This window comes from Pleuronectes platessa, chromosome 8, assembly GCF_947347685.1.
Source record: "Pleuronectes platessa chromosome 8, fPlePla1.1, whole genome shotgun sequence".
Classification (NCBI taxonomy): Eukaryota; Metazoa; Chordata; class Actinopteri; order Pleuronectiformes; family Pleuronectidae; genus Pleuronectes; species Pleuronectes platessa.
This window is the reverse complement of record NC_070633.1, coordinates 17,955,559-17,974,549: the sequence shown is the minus strand read 5'-3', so window position 1 is coordinate 17,974,549 and position 18,991 is coordinate 17,955,559. Positions and strand designations below refer to the sequence as shown.

General features: G+C 41.2%; 3 protein-coding genes across 6 annotated transcripts in view; all 3 read left to right on the top strand.

Annotated features, from left to right (window-relative positions):
* The window catches only part of LOC128445521 (protocadherin gamma-A4), a 248,766-nt gene that overhangs the window by 56,761 nt on the left and 173,014 nt on the right, over positions 1–18,991 (top strand). The window contains exon 1 of one of the 4 annotated variants that reach the window (XM_053428273.1): positions 1,995–4,472. The exons of 2 other annotated variants lie outside the window; for them this stretch is intronic. In XM_053428273.1, coding sequence (XP_053284248.1) covers positions 2,088–4,472 — 2,385 coding nt within the window. In that variant the 5' untranslated portion in view covers positions 1,995–2,087. Of the gene's footprint in view, positions 1–1,994; positions 4,473–6,343; positions 8,820–18,991 lie in introns of those variants that run through there. One more of the 4 variants, XM_053428276.1, reaches the window with a different exon arrangement.
* LOC128446329 (protocadherin gamma-A12-like) lies at positions 10,701–13,210 on the top strand. The gene has a single exon (XM_053429348.1). The coding sequence runs from the start codon at positions 10,808–10,810 to the stop codon at positions 13,208–13,210; it is 2,403 nt and encodes an 800-aa protein (XP_053285323.1). The 5' UTR covers positions 10,701–10,807.
* Positions 15,700–18,137, top strand: LOC128445547 (protocadherin gamma-A12-like). Its single transcript, XM_053428302.1, has one exon. It carries the CDS (start codon positions 15,747–15,749, stop codon positions 18,135–18,137), a length of 2,391 nt encoding a protein of 796 aa, XP_053284277.1. The 5' UTR covers positions 15,700–15,746.

Genomic DNA, 18,991 nt, shown 5'->3' with positions numbered 1-18,991 from the left:
TTGAGGTGTTTTAGACCGAGCCCCCATGTTTCTTTTCTTTCTTTTATTCAAACATTTTAGATCACAGTTCCACTTGCCAACTTTACTTTCCAAGGAGACTAAACAAAAGTAACTTTAGTGAGTCGGTAACTTTATGTAATTGATATGACAAGCAACCCTCCGTCGGCCGACCACATTCTGATTCTGACAAAATGTTCGATTTTGCTAATCCATTTGGAGATTATCATTTTTCCCCCCAACCTAGGGACACATTAAATATGTTTACATTCATCTTCACTGTTCTGCAAAAGACATTCTCATTTGGCTTTGGCTATTTTAGATTGTACCATGGTTTTATTGCATTGGTAGTTTAATAACTGAGGGGGCATTTTTTCTCATATGACAGATTTTTTAAATATGTTCATTGTTTTTTGGGCTGGGACCTGGTTTATGTTGCATTTTGGGTGATTTTGAGATCTGTTACCCTTGTGGTTCGAACTTTTTTCCTTTTCCCTTTTTCTGATATCTTTCCTCGACATCTCATCGACACTGTTTTTTTCAATTAGTGTTTAGTTGCCGAAAGGTTTTCTTATGAATAAACCCTCCTTTAAATAAACAGTGATTAAACTTAGATGAAGTATTGGAGTGGTATGACGAATCAGAACATGGAACCTGTGAATTTGTCCTTGGCTTGATAATGATCTCCCTTTCTTAGTTTGGTTGTCCAAATCCTCAAATATAGACATTCATTTTTGAAAAATACAGTGTCCAGCCTTAAATTAATATGCAGTGCCAATGTTTTGTAATGCATTTATCTTTTCTCGTCTTTATTTCTTTGCTAAATGCTGTAGAATGTTTGCAGGTGTAAATAGTAAAATTAAAAATACTTTAAAGGTTTAAGCAAATGGATGGGGATCAGCTGCAATTCGTCACAATCAAATGTTGGTTGAGAAACTTGCCACAATAATAGTTTTAACTGGAAATGTGATAGTGTTGTATCTGGTGAATTTCTAATGTCGGAACTTAACTTCTTACATTTTATCCATACTCCTCACCCTAACCACAACTGTTTACAGCTGTTAATCTGTCCGTTTGTTTTAATATTAGCTGATTTTCACAACTGAATAATAACTTGGATAGAGCACACTCAATATTTAACAATGTATAAGGATTTCCTTATAATGTTTTTGTTGTTCAATACTGGATATTCAAACACAGATGAACAAAATCTGATCTCTCGAGACTTGCCATCGCTATTGCTGGAGTGTGAGTACTCCAAATCAATGTGTCTATGATTGCAGTGCATTACTTTAAGTTACAAACTATTTATTGTGTGTTTAAAAGCACACAGCAGTTACATATATCTAAAACAGTCAACACATCTATCTGAAGGTTCATCTTGGTTAAAGTGCAGTAACATATACCAACATGTTCAACATTTGCCAAATTAAGAAGTGGAAGATGTTAAGTCATATGATTTGAGCAAAACGATAAATATACCCAGTTACCTCAGTTTTACTTGATCTAATCTTCACCAGTAAATTGGGAATTTTAAGAAAGGGAATGATGAGGAAGCATTCTCCACCATTTTATCAAGGAGCGATTTTTGGACACTAGTTATCTGTTACTTTGAATATAAAACCAAATAGATGTCCCAGTGTGTCTGCAGATATATAATGGGTTGTTGAGTTTTTCATATCGTGAATCTATACATTAGAGTCAGGAGAAACGGTTACAGCTTTTGAATGCTTAATTAAATTTGTATTCATCAAGGGCCAGTTAGAATATAAATTCTATTGTTTGATTAAAAAAAATGTCTGAGAAAGGGTACATTTTTTATAAAGTACAGACAACGTATTGTTATACATGAAAAATGCTCATGGTGTCAGTGTGCACCAGTAAACCAGTAGTGTTTCTCCACCCTTCAGGTTCATCGAATTTGAAGCCTCATTCTGCTTTTGTGCCGCAATTTACAAGCACAGCTGCGTGTATGACTGGATTGAGACGTCATTTTTGGTTTATTACGAGAAATCACAGATTCGTCGTGGATTTATTTTTACCTACTTGGGAATTATTTGAAGGAATATTTGTTTTTCATCGCAATAACAATGGAATGCTGTAGATTCTCGCTGCACGGCCTGGCTTTCATTTTTCTTGCCGTACTCCCCGTCAATGGAGACGTGAGCTACTCTGTTCCGGAAGAGATGAAACGTGGATCTGTAATCGGGAATATTGCAAAGGATCTGGGGATTGATTTGGGCAGATTGTCCGCTCGCAAAGCCCGGATTGATACCGAGGACAACGGTGTTAAGTACTGCAGTGTAAATCTAAATACCGGAGACTTGGTCGTACAGGAAAGGATCGACAGAGAAGGGCTTTGTGCGAAAAAGGCATCGTGTGTTCTGAAGCAGGAACTTGTGCTGGAAAATCCATTAGAGCTACATCGTATTAGTATCCGTGTCCAGGATATTAACGATAATTCACCGCAGTTTAAGGAGGATTCACTTAAGATTGAAATTCACGAATTGGAAGGCAAGGGGGCGCGTTTTCAACTGGACGAAGCGCACGATGGAGATATCGGAGAAAATGCTGTTCAGGGTTACTCACTGCAGGAGAATGATCACTTTAAATTAAATGTCAAGTCAAAAGGAAGTGGGAGAAAATATGGTGAATTAGTCTTAGACAAAGAATTAGACAGAGAGGACAAAAAAGAGATTGTGCTGTTGCTTACTGCATTTGATGGTGGTTCTCCTCAGAGATCAGGTACTGTTGTAATACACGTCAATGTACTTGATGCTAATGATAATCTACCAGTTTTTAGTCAGGCCGTTTATAAAGCCAGTCTGCCTGAAAACTCTCCTCTGGATACACTGGTTATAACTGTGAGTGCAACTGATGCAGACGAGGGAGTGAACGGTGAAGTCAGTTACGGATTCGATCATGTTTCAGATGGAAACCAAATGTTCGTACTAAACCCTAAAACCGGAGACGTTACAGTGGCTGGAGCTATTGATTATGAAAGAGAGTCGTCATATGAAATGCAGATCAGCGCCAAAGATGGTCTGGGATTGGCGTCATATGCAACGTTAATAATTGAAGTGACTGATATGAATGATAATGCTCCAGTTATATATTTAAAATCCCTGACTAACCCCATACCTGAGAACGCGTCACCTGGTTCAGAGGTGGGCATCGTTAACGTGCAAGACAGAGACTCTGAGAATAACAGACAGGTTCGATGCTCCATTCAGCAAAATGTCCCTTTTAAGTTAGTTCCCTCTATTAAAAACTATTATTCTCTGGTGACCACAGGACAACTGGACCGTGAACTAGTGTCAGATTACAACATTACAATCACTGCCACTGACGAGGGCTCTCCACCTCTGTCCTCCTCTAAAACTGTTCAGTTATCTGTAGCTGACATCAACGACAACCCACCTGTGTTTGAGGAACAGTCCTACAGCGCATATGTGACTGAAAATAACAAACCTGGCTCCACGTTATGTTCCGTTACTGCTCGAGACCCCGACTGGAGACAAAACGGCACAGTGGTTTATTCTCTGTTACCTGGTGAGGTGAACGGTGCCCAGGTGTCCTCCTATCTATCAGTTAACGGAGACACGGGGGTGATCCACGCTGTGAGGTCGTTTGATTATGAACAGTTCAGGAGCTTTAAAGTCCACGTGATGGCCAGAGACAACGGTTCTCCTCCGCTCAGCAGCAACGTGACCGTCAGCGTCTTCATATCGGATGTGAACGACAACTCTCCTCATATACTGTACCCCGCCCCGGAGGGCAACTCCTTCATGACCGAGTTGGTCCCCAAAGCTGCACACGGAGGCTCTCTGGTGTCCAAAGTGATCGCGGTGGACGCGGACTCCGGACAGAACGCCTGGCTGTCCTATCAGATAGTCAAATCCACTGATCCGGGACTTTTCACTATTGGTGTCCACAGCGGAGAGATCAGGACACAGCGGGACATTTCTGAATCTGACAGCATGAAACAGAACCTTATTGTGGTGGTGAAAGATAACGGACAGTCCTCTCTGTCTGCCACCTGTTCCATGTATTTACTTATTTCTGATAACTTGGCTGAGGTGCCAGAGCTGAAGGACATTTCTTATGATGAGAAGAATTCAAAACTGACCTCTTACCTGATCATAGCGCTGGTCTCTGTCTCCACCTTTTTCCTGACCTTCATCATCATCATCCTGGGTGTGAGGTTTTGTCGCAGGAGAAAGCCCAGAATGTTGTTTGACGGAGCTGTCGCCATCCCCAGTGCTTATCTCCCTCCCAATTACGCAGATGTTGACGGCACAGGAACTTTACGCAGCACTTACAATTATGACGCCTACCTGACAACAGGTTCAAGAACCAGTGACTTTAAGTTCGTGACATCTTACAATGACAACACGCTGCCTGCTGACCAGACTCTGAGGAAAAGTCCTTCTGACTTTGCTGATGCGTTTGGAGGCTGTGATTCTTCTCCTGAGGTAGGAAGAGATTTGAAATAGCCTGTGACAATTTTGTTTCCACCACTGAAATGGTAATTTTGACTCAAGTGTTTCATTTTTGTGCAAAATTGCGATTTTCAAAAATGTGATGACTACAGCATTCAGTTTTAATTCAGTATAAAACTGATTTCTAAACCTGAGCACGGTGATGCATTTTTGAGCATGACTAAAGTAATGTTTTGTTGGTACTGTTCGCAATTTTCAAGATCTCTTCCAATAGTGTGCAGGTAATGCCAATATCATGGTCCTCTAAGAGATTGTTGGTCTCTTTAAGTATCTTTATTCATCCCAAAAACTGGTCTTCCTCTTTATACATAACCGGTGTTTCTGATTGTTTTGCTGAGCTGGAGTTTCAGTTATTTGTCACTGTCCTTGGTGCTGAACTTTAATCTTCTTCTGTTGAGTATTGGTGGGAGTAGTTTAACCGTCTTTCCCTTTTTCATTGCTCAAATGTTTTCCATTACAGTTTCATCTAGACAAATGTGTTCCTGATCAGATTGTAAGGGAGGTGTCAGGAGTCTTTCCTCATGTCGTTGATTTTTAACAAACTTCAACACATGTGTAAAATGAGAGTACCTTATGAATAGAAATGTGTATTTTCTTTTGTCCTTTCTTTATTTTTTAATTAATTTTTAAATTCTTTCTTTCATTCTTAATGAATTATCCTTTGCAGTTACGTTTTCAGTAAGTATCATTCCATTATCATTTGGATCTAAGAGCTGACCAATCAAAACTAGCTCATCATAAAATGAATATTACAAATAAGTTCTCATGGAATGAATGTTTTTTACAATATTGGTAATGTTAGACAGAGTCAAGGTTTACTATTAGGTGTGTATTTGCTGATCATATCTGACGGACAACTTTCAGGTTGTAATTGATTTTTTCATTTCAGTATGAGATCCATTGAAAATGTAACACTGTTGTTCTTTACCTTGACAAACCTGGAGAACCTCGGCTTTGTTTTTATTATAAATTGCTGCAATTTTTGAGGACTTGTTGTGTTGTATGGTCTTGCACCTTGAAGGGAGCTAAACTGGTTATGCATCTATTATAAGGGCTTTAATGTTGCGGTTTAATGGATTTTGATGTTTGCTGGTTTGGTAAAGAGGCGTAAGTCATTTGGTGTCTCTTTCTTTTTGCATTGGGGTACACCGAGGTGCAGTCGTTTGTTTCCATGATCTAATCATAGGAGGATAAGTCAAACATCCTTCTCACCTGCAGTCTCTCTTTCCTTATCTCTCTGTTTCTTTGTCAGGGGCCTATTACATTTCAGTTAGGTATTGTCTCATGGAGCATTTCTTTCCAGGAAAATTGTTTGATTGGTAATGACTTCTCTCTGTTTATATCTCTCTTTTAGTTTACTATGATGGATCGCAACAATCTGCTTTATTTATGTTATCTTCCTGTATGTCCATCAACATTTTAGTCTGTCAGAGACAGTAAACACTGTCTGTATGACAAATATTTTGGAGTCTGGGCTTTTCAAAATCTACAATATTGGCTTTTTACATTCCTTTCTAAAATAGCTTTAATGTGCCACATTTATTTGTACGTCTCATTTACAATTATATGAATTACTATTTATTTAGACACATAGTTTATTTTGTCTTAAAATAATGAATTGAATTCTACATGAATTGATTTAATCTGTTTTTAACATTAAGCTGTACCATTTTTATTCCTAATAGTGTTATTGCTTTTACTATTCGTATACGTGTGTGCAGTGTGTCATTGCTTCATACCCACTCATGGTGTCGCTCTTCACTAATCTACATGAAACGTGTCCACCCTCTGTCGTACAGACCAATAAAGGGGCAGATTTTTGGTTGCTTCTGGTCTCAGGAAGCATCGGCAGGAGCCTGACGGTGAACTGCTGTGGATTTTATTCTGTTTGTTATATTCAACCATTGTTGGAGTCTAAATCAGACGGTCGTGGTTTTCTGTAACAAACGCATTTTCATGATGGGGCCCAAGATGAGCTGCTTTGTGTTGCTCCTGCTCTGGCAAGCCGTGAACGGAGACGTGAGCTACTCGCTGCAAGAGGAGCTGAAGCGCAGATCGCATATTGGGAATATAGCGAAGGATCTCAACCTGGACGTGAACAAACTGTCTTCTAGAAATGCTCGTGTTGACGCCGCAGGAAATCGCAAACGATATTGTGACATCAATCTCGCTACTGGGGACTTGATTGTTTCCGACAGGATCGACCGAGAGGAGCTTTGTGGAGAAAAGCTGTCGTGTGTCATAAAGCGCGATCTCGTTCTGGAGAATCCTCTGGAGCTACATCCATTCAGTCTACACGTTCAGGATATTAATGATAACTCACCGCAGTTTAATGAAGAAATTATCAATATTGAAATTCGAGAGTCGGCGGACAGGGGAGCTCGCTTTGTGATAGAGGAGGCGCACGATGCAGACGTAGGTCAAAATTCAGTTCAACAATACAGCTTGAAGAAGAATGATAATTTCATCCTGGCTTCTAATAGAAACACACTCGAGCTTGTTCTTGATAAAGAGCTTGATCGTGAAAAACAAGGGGACATGAATCTGCTCCTTACAGCTCTAGATGGTGGCTCTCCTCAGAGATCAGGTACCGTAGTCATACATGTCAATGTGCTGGATGCTAATGATAACGCCCCAGTTTTTAGCCAGGCCCTTTATAAAGCCAGTCTGCCTGAAAACTCTCCTCTGGATACTGTGGTGGTCACAGTGAGCGCGACTGATGCAGATGAGGGAGTGAATGGAGATGTGACTTATGACTTTGGACACGTTACTGAAGATGTGAAGAAGGTTTTTAGTATTGATCGCAAAAATGGCAAAATAACAGTAAATGGTGCAATTGACTATGAATCTGTTACATCATATGATCTGCGCATTAAAGCAAAGGATGGTTTAGGATTATCGTCTTACACAAAAGTAAACATTGATGTAACCGATGTGAATGACAACATCCCTGTAATCTATATGAAATCTCTGATAAATGCAGTACCTGAGAACGTGTCACCTGGTACTGAGGTGGGCATCATTAACGTGCTGGATGCAGATTCCGATAGTAACCAGAAGGTTCGCTGCTCCATTCAGCAAAATGTCCCTTTTAAATTAGTTCCTTCGATTAAAAACTATTATTCTCTGGTGACCACAGGAGAACTGGACCGTGAACTAGTGTCAGATTACAACATTACTATCACTGCCACTGACGAGGGTTCTTCACCTCTGTCCTCCTCTGAAACTGTTCAGTTATCTGTAGCTGACATCAACGACAACCCACCTGTGTTTGAGGAACAGTCCTACAGCGCATATGTGACTGAAAATAACAAACCTGGCTCCACTTTATGTTCCGTTACTGCTCGAGACCCCGACTGGCGACAAAACGGCACAGTGGTTTATTCTCTGTTACCTGGTGAGGTGAACGGTGCCTCGGTGTCCTCCTATCTGTCAGTTAACGGAGACACGGGGGTGATCCACGCTGTGAGGTCGTTTGATTATGAACAGTTCAGGAGCTTTAAAGTCCACGTGATGGCCAGAGACAACGGTTCTCCTCCGCTCAGCAGCAACGTGACCGTCAGCATCTTCATATCGGATGTGAACGACAACTCTCCTCAGATACTGTACCCCGCCCCGGAGGGCAACTCCTTCATGACCGAGCTGGTCCCCAAAGCTGCACACGGAGGCTCTCTGGTGTCCAAAGTGATCGCGGTGGACGCGGACTCCGGACAGAACGCCTGGCTGTCCTATCATATAGTCAAATCCACTGATCCGGGACTTTTCACTATTGGTGTCCACAGTGGGGAGATCAGGACACAGCGGGACATTGCTGAGTCTGACAGCATGAAACAGAACCTTATTGTGGCGGTGAAAGATAACGGACAGCCCTCTCTGTCTGCCACCTGCTCCATGTATTTACTTATTTCTGATAACTTGGTTGAGGTGCCAGAGCTGAAGGACATTTCTTATGATGAGAAGAATTCAAAACTGACCTCTTACCTGATCATAGCGCTGGTCTCTGTCTCCACCTTTTTCCTGACCTTCATCATCATCATCCTGGGTGTGAGGTTTTGTCGCAGGAGAAAGCCCAGATTGTTGTTTGACGGAGCTGTCGCCATCCCCAGTGCTTATCTCCCTCCTAATTACGCAGATGTTGACGGCACAGGAACTTTACGCAGCACCTATAACTATGACGCCTACCTGACAACAGGTTCCAGGACCAGTGACTTTAAGTTTGTGACATCGTACAATGACAACACTCTGCCTGCTGACCAGACTCTGAGGAAAAGTCCTTCTGACTTTGATGATGCGTTTGGAGACTGTGGTTCTTCTCCTGAGGTAGGAAGAGATGTGAGATATCCTATGTCAGTTTTGTATTCGCCACTGAAATGGTAATTTTGACTCAAGTGTTTCATTTTTGTGCAAAATTGCGATTTTCAAACTGTGATGACTACAGCATTCAGTTTTAATTCGGTATAAAACTGGTTTCTAAATCTGAGCACGGTGATGCATTGTGGAGCATGACAAAAGTAATGTTTGTTGGTACTGTTGGCATTTTTCAAGAGTTCTTCCAGTAGTGTGCAGGTAATGCCAATATCATGGTCTTCTAAGAGATTGTTGGTCTCTTTTCGTATCTTTTTTCATCCCCATAACTGGTCTTTCTCTTTATACATAACTGGTGTGTCTGCCGGTTTCTTTTTGTTTTGCTCACCTGGAGTTTCAGTTATTTGTCACTGTCCTTGGTGCTGAACTTTACTCTTCTCATGTTGAGTTTTGGTGGGAGTAGTTTACCCGTCTTTTCCATTCTTTATTGCTCAAATGTTTTCTTTACAGTTTCACTTAGAAAAATGGGTTCCTGATCAGATTGTAATTGAGATGTCCAGGAGTCTTTCCTGATGATGACGATTTTTAACGAACTTCAACACATGTATAAAATGAGAGTACCTTATAAATAGATATGTGTTTTTTATTTTGTCCTTTCTTTATTTTTTACTTACTTTTTTAATTATTTCTTTCATTCTTAATGAATCATACTTTACAGTTAAGTTTTCAGTAAGTCTCATGCCAACTTTTCATTAAGATCTAAGAGCTGACCAATCAAAACTAGCTCATCATAAAATGAATATTGCAAATAAGTTGTCATGGAAAGAAGGTTTTTTACAATATTGGTAAAGTTAGACAGAGTCAGGTTTGTGTGTTTGGGATCATATCTTACGGACAACTTTCAGGTTGTAATTGATAGATTTTATTTCAGTTTGAGATCGACTGAAAATCTAACACTGTGGTACTTTACCTTTACAAACCTGGGGAGCCTCGGCTTTGTTTTTATTTTAAATGACTGCAATTTTTGAGGACATGTTGTGTTGGATCGTCTTGCACCTTGAAGGGAGCTAAACTGGTTATGCATCTATTAAAAGGGCTTTAATGTTGCGGTTTAATGGATTTTGATGTTATCTGGTTTGGTAAAGAGGAGTAAGTCATTTGGTGTCTCTTTCTTTATGCAGTTGGGTACACTGAGCTGTAGTCGTTTGTTTACATGCTTTAATTAAAGCAGGATAAGTCAAACATCCTTCTCACCTGCAGTCTCTCATTCCTTATCTCTCTGTTTCTTTCTCTGGAGCCTAATACATTTCAGTTAGGTGTTGTCTCATGGAGCATTTCTTTCAAGGAAAATAGTTTGATTCGTAAAGACTTTTCTCGGTTTATATCTCTCTTTTAGTTTACTATGATGGATCGCAACAATGTGTTTTATTTATGTTGTCTTCCTGTATGCCCATCAACATTTAGTCTGTCAGAGACAGTAAACACTGTCTGCATGACAAATATTTTGGAGTCTGGGCTTTTGAAAATGTACAATATTGGCTTTATACATTCCTTTCTAAATTGGCTTTAATGTGCCAAATTTAATTGTACATCTCATTTACAATTATAAGAATTACTATTTATTTAGATACATAGTTTATTTTGTCTTAAAATAATGAATTGATTTGTAAATTAATTGATTTAATCTGTTTTTAACATTAAGCTATACCATTTTTATTCCAAATAGTGTTATTGCTTTTACTATTCCTGTTATTATACGTGTGTGCAGTGTGTCATTGCTTCATACCCACTCATGGTGTCGCTCTTCACTAATCTACATGAAACGTGTCCACCCTCTGTTGTACAGACCCATAAAGAGGCAGATTTTTGGTTGCTTCTGGTCTCAGGAAGGATCGGCAGAAGCCTGACTGTGATCTGCTGTGGATTTTATTATATCTGTTATATTCAACCATTGTTGGAGTCTAAATCAGACGGTCGTGGTTTTCTGTAACAAACGCATTTTCATGATGGGGCCCAAGATGAACTGCTTTGTGTTGCTCCTGCTCTGGCAAGCCGTGAACGGGGACGTGAGCTACTCGCTGCAAGAGGAGCTGAAGCGCGGATCGCATATTGGGAATATAGCGAAGGATCTCAACCTGGACGTGAACAAACTCTCTTCCAGAAATGCCCGTGTTGACGCCGCCGGAAATCGCAAACGATATTGTGACATCAATCTCGCTACTGGGGACTTGATTGTTTCCGACAGGATCGACCGAGAGGAGCTTTGTGGAGAAAAGCTGTCGTGTGTCATAAAGCGCGATCTCGTTCTGGAGAATCCTCTGGAGCTGCATCCATTCAGTCTACACGTTCAGGATATTAATGATAACTCACCGCAGTTTAACGAAGAAATTATCAATATTGAAATTCACGAGTCGGCTGTCAAGGGAGCTCGCTTTTTGATAGAGGAGGCGCACGATGCAGACGTAGGTCAAAATTCAGTTCAACAATACAGCTTGAAGAAGAATGATAATTTCATTTTGGCTACCAGTGGAAACACACTTGAGCTTGTTCTTGATAAAGAGCTTGATCGTGAAAAACAAGGGGACATGAATCTGCTCCTTACAGCTCTAGATGGTGGCTCTCCTCAGAGATCAGGTACCGTAGTCATACACGTCACTGTGCTGGATGCTAATGATAACGCCCCAGTTTTTAGCCAGGCCCTTTATAAAGCCAGTCTGCCTGAAAACTCTCCTCTGGATACTGTGGTGGTCACAGTGAGGGCAACTGATGCAGATGAGGGAGTGAATGGAGATGTGACTTATGACTTTGGACATGTCACTGAAGATGTGAAGAAGGTTTTTAGTATTGATCGCAAAAATGGCAAAATAACAGTAAATGGTGCAATTGACTATGAAACTGTTACATCATATGATCTGCGCATTAAAGCAAAGGATGGTTTAGGATTATCGTCTTACACAAAAGTAAATATTGATGTAACCGATGTGAATGACAACGTCCCTGTAATCTTTATGAAATCTCTGATAAATGCAGTACCTGAGAACGTGTCACCTGGTACTGAGGTGGGCATCATTAACGTGCAGGATGAAGATTCCGATAGTAACCAGAAGGTTCGCTGCTCCATTCAGCAAAATGTCCCTTTTAAGTTAGTTCCCTCTATTAAAAACTATTATTCTCTGGTGACCACAGGAGAACTGGACCGTGAACTAGTTTCAGATTACAACATTACAATCACTGCCACTGACGAGGGCTCTCCACCTCTGTCCTCCTCCAAAACCGTTCAGTTATTTGTAGCTGACATCAACGACAACCCTCCTGTGTTTGAGGAACAGTCCTACAGCGCATATGTGACTGAAAATAACAAACCTGGCTCCACGTTATGTTCCGTTACTGCTCGAGACCCCGACTGGAGACAAAACGGCACAGTGGTTTATTCTCTGTTACCTGGTGAGGTGAACGGTGCCTCGGTTTCCTCCTATCTGTCAGTTAACGGAGACACGGGGGTGATCCACGCTGTGAGGTCGTTCGATTATGAACAGTTCAGGAGCTTTAAAGTCCACGTGATGGCCAGAGACAACGGTTCTCCTCCTCTCAGCAGCAACGTGACCGTCAGTGTCTTCATATCGGATGTGAACGACAACTCTCCTCAGATACTGTACCCCGCCCCGGAGGGCAACTCCTTCATGACCGAGCTGGTCCCCAAAGCTGCACACGGAGGCTCTCTGGTGTCCAAAGTGATCGCGGTGGACGCGGACTCCGGACAGAACGCCTGGCTGTCCTACCAAATAGTTAAATCCACTGATCCGGGACTTTTCACTATTGGTGTCCACAGCGGAGAGATCAGGACACAGCGGGACATTTCTGAATCAGACAGCATGAAACAGAACCTTATTGTGGCGGTGAAAGATAACGGAGAGCCCTCTCTGTCTGCCACCTGTTCCATGTATTTACTTATTTCTGATAACTTGGCTGAGGTGCCAGAGTTGAAGGACATTTCTTATGATGAGAAGAATTCAAAACTGACCTCCTACCTGATCATAGCGCTGGTCTCTGTCTCCACCTTTTTCCTGACCTTCATCATCATCATCCTGGGTGTGAGGTTTTGTCGCAGGAGAAAGCCCAGAATGTTGTTTGACGGAGCTGTCGCCATCCCCAGCGCTTACCTCGCTCCTAATTACGCGGATGTTGACGGCACAGGAACTTTACGCAGCACTTACAATTATGACGCCTACCTGACAACAGGTTCTCGAACCAGTGACTTTAAGTTCGTGACATCTTACAATGACAACACTCTGCCTGCTGACCAGACTCTGAGGAAAAGTCCGTCTGACTTTGCTGATGCGTTTGGGGACTTAAATGATTCTCCTGAGGTAGGAACACGATTCATATCATGTGTCCATGATGTGTAAAACCTTTTCAGTGTTGACTCTCTCTCTCATTCACTCAAGCTGATAGTTGCTGCTCTCTTCCGCTGTCCTTTGTGTTGAAAGACAGATTTATTAACGTATTGTTTAGGCCCTGAACTCTCACTTTTTTTTTTTTTGACAGAGCCTAAGATCATATGCCTGGATGCGAAAATATTTCATATTAAATTCACCATGAAATAGAATTTCACGTTTTGAAGACCAAAAATATATTTGTGACTTCCTGATTGTCCTGTCATTGATGCAATTTTAAGTATATCATTCAGAAATAACAGATAGATAGCCAATGCAAATATCCACTATAATATTTTTTGTTCAACAATTTAAGTGAGTTCGAAACAGGACATTCAGAGATGATATTTGACTGTTCAATTTTCCAATCATCACTTACATATTTGTAACATTAACCTCTGTAGCACTGATCAGCTGCATGGACCATAGAGGATGTGACTGAGATTCAGTGATGAACTCTGACAGATTATGCAAATGCAAGTTACATTCCATAAGTTTTCTCCCATTGATAAAGTACTTCTACAGTACAAACTTATCATTATTGTGGCAGAGTATACACTCTCTGAGGCCATACTTTCTGCCATATGTTCTCTCTGTCTCTTTCTTGTGTATCTAGCATCTAGGTCATTCACTGTCACACAGGTTGTGGCATCTTAATGCATTGGGCATTAATATGTCATATCTCCTTCTCTGAGAAAGATTTATATATTTGATTTGTCATTCAGCTCATTGAAATTAGCAATAACATACTTTAAATGGTTCAACTTAAAAAAAACTGTTTCAATGATTGACTTAAAGTTTATGAGGAAATGCCTCTCTGTCTAACACTCACCTGTCGAACTATGACCACCTCTTCTGTTTCATTTTGGTTGCCATGATTTTTTTTAAATGCCGTCCTTTTCTATTGCTAGCTTGTGATCAGAGAGTCTGACATGACCTACCTCTGCCTTCTGTTTCTGACAGTCAAATATATATTTTGTAACTATAATCTTAGTTGTAGGACAGATGATTGTTATGTACTTTAGTTTTTTCCAGTTTATAATAAGTTTCTTTATGGTGTGTTATAATTTAGTTTACAGTGATTGCTGTTTGAAAAGCTGTGTTGGTGTGAGACTGGTCAGATGGGACAGTTTGTCTCAGCAAGAACTAACTTACAGGATACTCTTTTTTCTGGGTAGAGCTGTGTGAGACTGGTGTTTGAATGGTGATCATTTGGGTGGTGCTGGAATCAGGCTGCTGAAAGATGAGACTGCTCACTTTTCATGTCAATCATCATAGAATCAACCTATTTTACCTCAAAACATATTGGTTGCTGTATGGCTTAGGTGTAGCGATGCTATTGGTTGTTAATCTCAATGGTTAATAGCTATGATGACTGAGTGCAGATCCTATAATTAAGAACCATCTCTCTCTCTCTCTCTCTCTCTCTCTCTCTCTCTCTCTCTCTCTCTCTCTCTCTCTCTCTCTCTCTCTCTCTCTCTCTCTCTTTCCATGCTCGCAACATACATTCATGTACATATTTACCCTGGTCCTACACTATAAACCATGAAAGTACGTTTTATTGATATACCGACTGACTGAAAACCTATATTAAACTAGATGAATGACATAACTTGTATATCTAGTGTTTCATAATTGTATCCAGTCCCTTATTAATAACTGTTTTGTTCTGGACGGTTTGGTTTGTACTACTTAATGGTGTGATCACATTTAATGCAAAAGAGAATACAAATTTGGGGAGAAAAAAATAAGTTTGTCAGTCTGGACTGTTGTGTCTGCCACATGGATAGGTCTGCAGTGACTGTGTTTGGTCTACAACGAGCTGTGATTCTTTGACTTTTATTCATTGACATGTGAATCGTGTGTATTTTATCCAGTGTGTTTTCACTGTGAAGTGCCAAACTGGATCTTAAACTGAGATCAATGACACATTTTCTTCTCAGGCTGTGATTTAGCTGAATATGAGTCACCTTGCTCTTTAAAACACACTCAAGGTTTCAAACAGATGATCTCAGGTCCTGTTTGCCCTTTTAGGTTACTCAGATATTTAGTTGTTTCTGGTGTACACTGATTTTCGTAACAGTTGTTCTCCCTGAGTTTATTTTCATGTGAATTGAGTGGAATTCTGCCTGTTACTAATATGTATATTGATAACCTGCAAGCAGCTATGTTTTGGTTGACGGTGTGAAGAAATGAAGTCATGACACAACATAAACTGGGTCCTAACAGTAACAAAATATTACGCGTATAAAGTCAGAACTTTATAACAGTAATAACCAGCAAACTTAACTCATATTGAGGCGTAGCATTTGTTTCTCTAAGTGTTTTTTTTCCAAGTCTAACTCACGGTGGCGCTATACACCAAGCTTAAGAGAGTTGCATTCCCCAGCTATTGGTGTATTCCTGCATTCTTGTGCTCGCCATACGCACAGTCAACCGCAGTGGTTCGTGTTGGAGGTTGGACTGCCTTTGTTCGCTTAATTTTCAACTCAGTAACTTATGGTTTCCAATGGATTCGATGATGATCTGGTTTCAGCCGCGCTTCGTCTTTTTCCTCCTTCATTTTTCGCATCTCGCATACGGAGACATGAGCTATTCTTTCCCGGAGGAGATGAAGCGAGGATCGGTTATTGGGAATATAGCCAAGGACCTCGGGCTGCAAACGGGTGCGCTGTCTATCAGAAGAGCTCGCATTGACACCGACGGGACTGACGAACATTATTGTGACATCAACCTAAACCACGGAGACCTGGTTGTTGCAGACAGGATCGACCGCGAGGGGCTTTGTGGCGAAAAGGCTTCGTGCATCCTAAAACACGAGCTTGTGCTGGAGAATCCACTCGAGCTCCATCGGATTAATCTCCACATTCAGGATATTAATGATAACTCGCCCCAGTTTAAAGAAGAAATTATCAATATAGAAATACGAGAGTCGGCTTACAAGGGAGCGCGTTTTGTGATAGAGGAGGCGTACGACGCGGATGTAGGACAGAATTCAGTTCAACAATACAGCCTCAAGAAGAATGATAATTTCATTTTAGCTGCAAGTGGAAACACACTCGAGCTTGTTCTTGATAAAGAGCTTGATCGTGAAAAACAAGGGGACATGAATCTGCTTCTTACAGCTCTAGATGGTGGCTCTCCTCAGAGATCAGGTACCGTAGTCATACATGTCAATGTGCTGGATGCTAATGATAACGCCCCAGTATTTAGCCAGGCTGTTTATAAAGCCAGTCTGCGTGAAAACTCTCCTCTAGATACGGTGGTGGACACAGTGAGCGCGACTGATGCAGATGAGGGAGTGAATGGAGACGTGACTTATGACTTTGGACACGTTACTGAAGATGTGGAGAAAATATTTAGTATTGACCGTAAATCGGGTGATATTAGAGTAATCGGTGCTGTTGACTATGAAAGTACTACTTCATTTGAAATACGCGTTAAAGCGAAAGATGGGCTAGGGCTTTCATCTTATGCTAAGGTGATAATATCTGTCACTGATGTGAATGATAACGCCCCTGTTGTTAATTTGAAATCACTGACCAACCCCATACCAGAAGACACCCCACGTGGTACAGAGGTGGGCATCATTAACGTGCAGGACAGAGACTCTGAGAGTAACAAACAGGTTCGCTGCTCCATTCAGCAAAATGTCCCTTTTAAGTTAGTTCCCTCTATTAAAAACTATTATTCTCTGGTGACCACAGGACAACTGGACCGTGAACTAGTGTCAGATTACAACATTACAATCACTGCCACTGACGAGGGCTCTCCACCTCTGTCCTCCTCTAAAACTGTTCAGTTATCTGTCGCTGACATCAACGACAACCCACCTGTGTTTGAGGAACAGTCCTACAGCGCATATGTGACTGAAAATAACAAACCTGGCTCCACTTTATGTTCCGTTACTGCTCGAGACCCCGACTGGAGACAAAACGGCACAGTGGTTTATTCTCTGTTACCTGGTGAGGTGAACGGTGCCTTGGTGTCCTCCTATGTATCAGTTAACGGAGACACGGGGGTGATCCACGCGGTGAGGTCGTTTGATTATGAACAGTTCAGGCGCTTTAAAGTCCACGTGATGGCCAGAGACAACGGTTCTCCTCCGCTCAGCAGCAACGTGACCGTCAGTGTCTTCATATCGGATGTGAACGACAACTCTCCTCAGATACTGTACCCCGCCCCGGAGGACAACTCCTTCATGACCGAGCTGGTCCCCAAAGCTGCACACGGAGGGTCTCTGGTGTCCAAAGTGATCGCGGTGGACGCGGACTCCGGACAGAACGCCTGGCTGTCCTATCAAATAGTCAAATCCACTGATCCGGGACTTTTCACTATTGGTGTCCACAGCGGAGAGATCAGGACACAGCGGGACATTTCTGAATCTGACAGCATGAAACAGAACCTTATTGTGGCGGTGAAAGATAACGGACAGCCCTCTCTGTCTGCCACCTGTTCCATGTATTTACTTATTTCTGATAACTTGGCCGAGGTGCCAGAGCTGAAGGACATTTCTTATGATGAGAAGAATTCAAAACTGACTTCTTACCTGATCATAGCGCTGGTCTCTGTCTCCACCTTTTTCCTGACCTTCATCATCATCATCCTGGGTGTGAGGTTTTGTCGCAGGAGAAAGCCCAGAATGTTGTTTGACGGAGCTGTCGCCATCCCCAGCGCTTATCTCCCTCCTAATTACGCAGATGTTGATGGCACAGGAACTTTACGCAGCACTTACAATTATGACGCCTACCTGACAACAGGTTCTCGAACCAGTGACTTTAAGTTCGTGACATCTTACAATGACAACACTCTGCCTGCTGACCAGACTCTGAGGAAAAGTCCCTCTGACTTTGCTGATGCCTTTGGGGACTTAAATGATTCTCCTGAGGTAGGAACATGATTCATATCGTGTGTCCCTGATGTGTAAAACCTTTTCAGTGTTGACTCTCTCTCGCTCACTCTCTCATTCACTCAAGCTGATTGTTGCTGCTCTCTTCCTCTGTCCTTGGTGCTGAAACACAGATTTATTGACGCATTGTTTAGGCCTTGAACGTTCTCTCTTTTTTTTTTTTTTTGACAGAGCCTAAGCTAATTTTCCTCGATGGGGAAATATTTCATATTAAATTTACAATGAAAAATAATTTAACTAGCGTTTTGAAGACCAAAAATATATATTTGCTGACTACACTTTATTGTCCTGTAATTGATGTAATTTTAAGTATATCATTCAGAAATAACAGATAGATAGCCAATGCAAATATCCACTATAATATTATTTTGTTCAACTTTTTAAGCGATTTCGAAACGGGACAGTCAGAGAGGATATTTTACTGTTGAATTTTCAAATCATCACTTACATATTTGTAACATTAGCCTCTGTACCACTGATCAGCTGCATGGACCATAGAGGAGGTGACTGAGATTCAGTGATGACCTCTGACAGATTATGCACATGCAAGTTACATTCCATATGTTTTCTCTCATTGATAAAGTACGTCTACAGTACAAAGTTATCATTACTGTGGCAGAGTTTACACATTCTGAGGCCATACTTTCTGCCATATATATTATCTCTCTGTTTCTGTCTCGCTGTCTCTTTCTTGTGTATCTAGGATCTAGGTCATTCACTGTCCCACAGATTTGCGGCATCTTAATGCATATTGGGCATCAAAATGTTATATCTCCTTCTCTGAGAAAGATTTTAATTTTGATTTGTCATTCAGCTCATTGAAATTAGAAATAACATAATTGAAA

Bases quoted from the DNA above. Each gene is read 5' to 3' on its own strand.
- LOC128445547 (XM_053428302.1), top strand. From the start codon at position 15,747: ATGGATTCGATGATGATCTGGTTTCAGCCGCGCTTCGTCTTTTTCCTC.
- LOC128446329 (XM_053429348.1), top strand. From the start codon at position 10,808: ATGATGGGGCCCAAGATGAACTGCTTTGTGTTGCTCCTGCTCTGGCAA.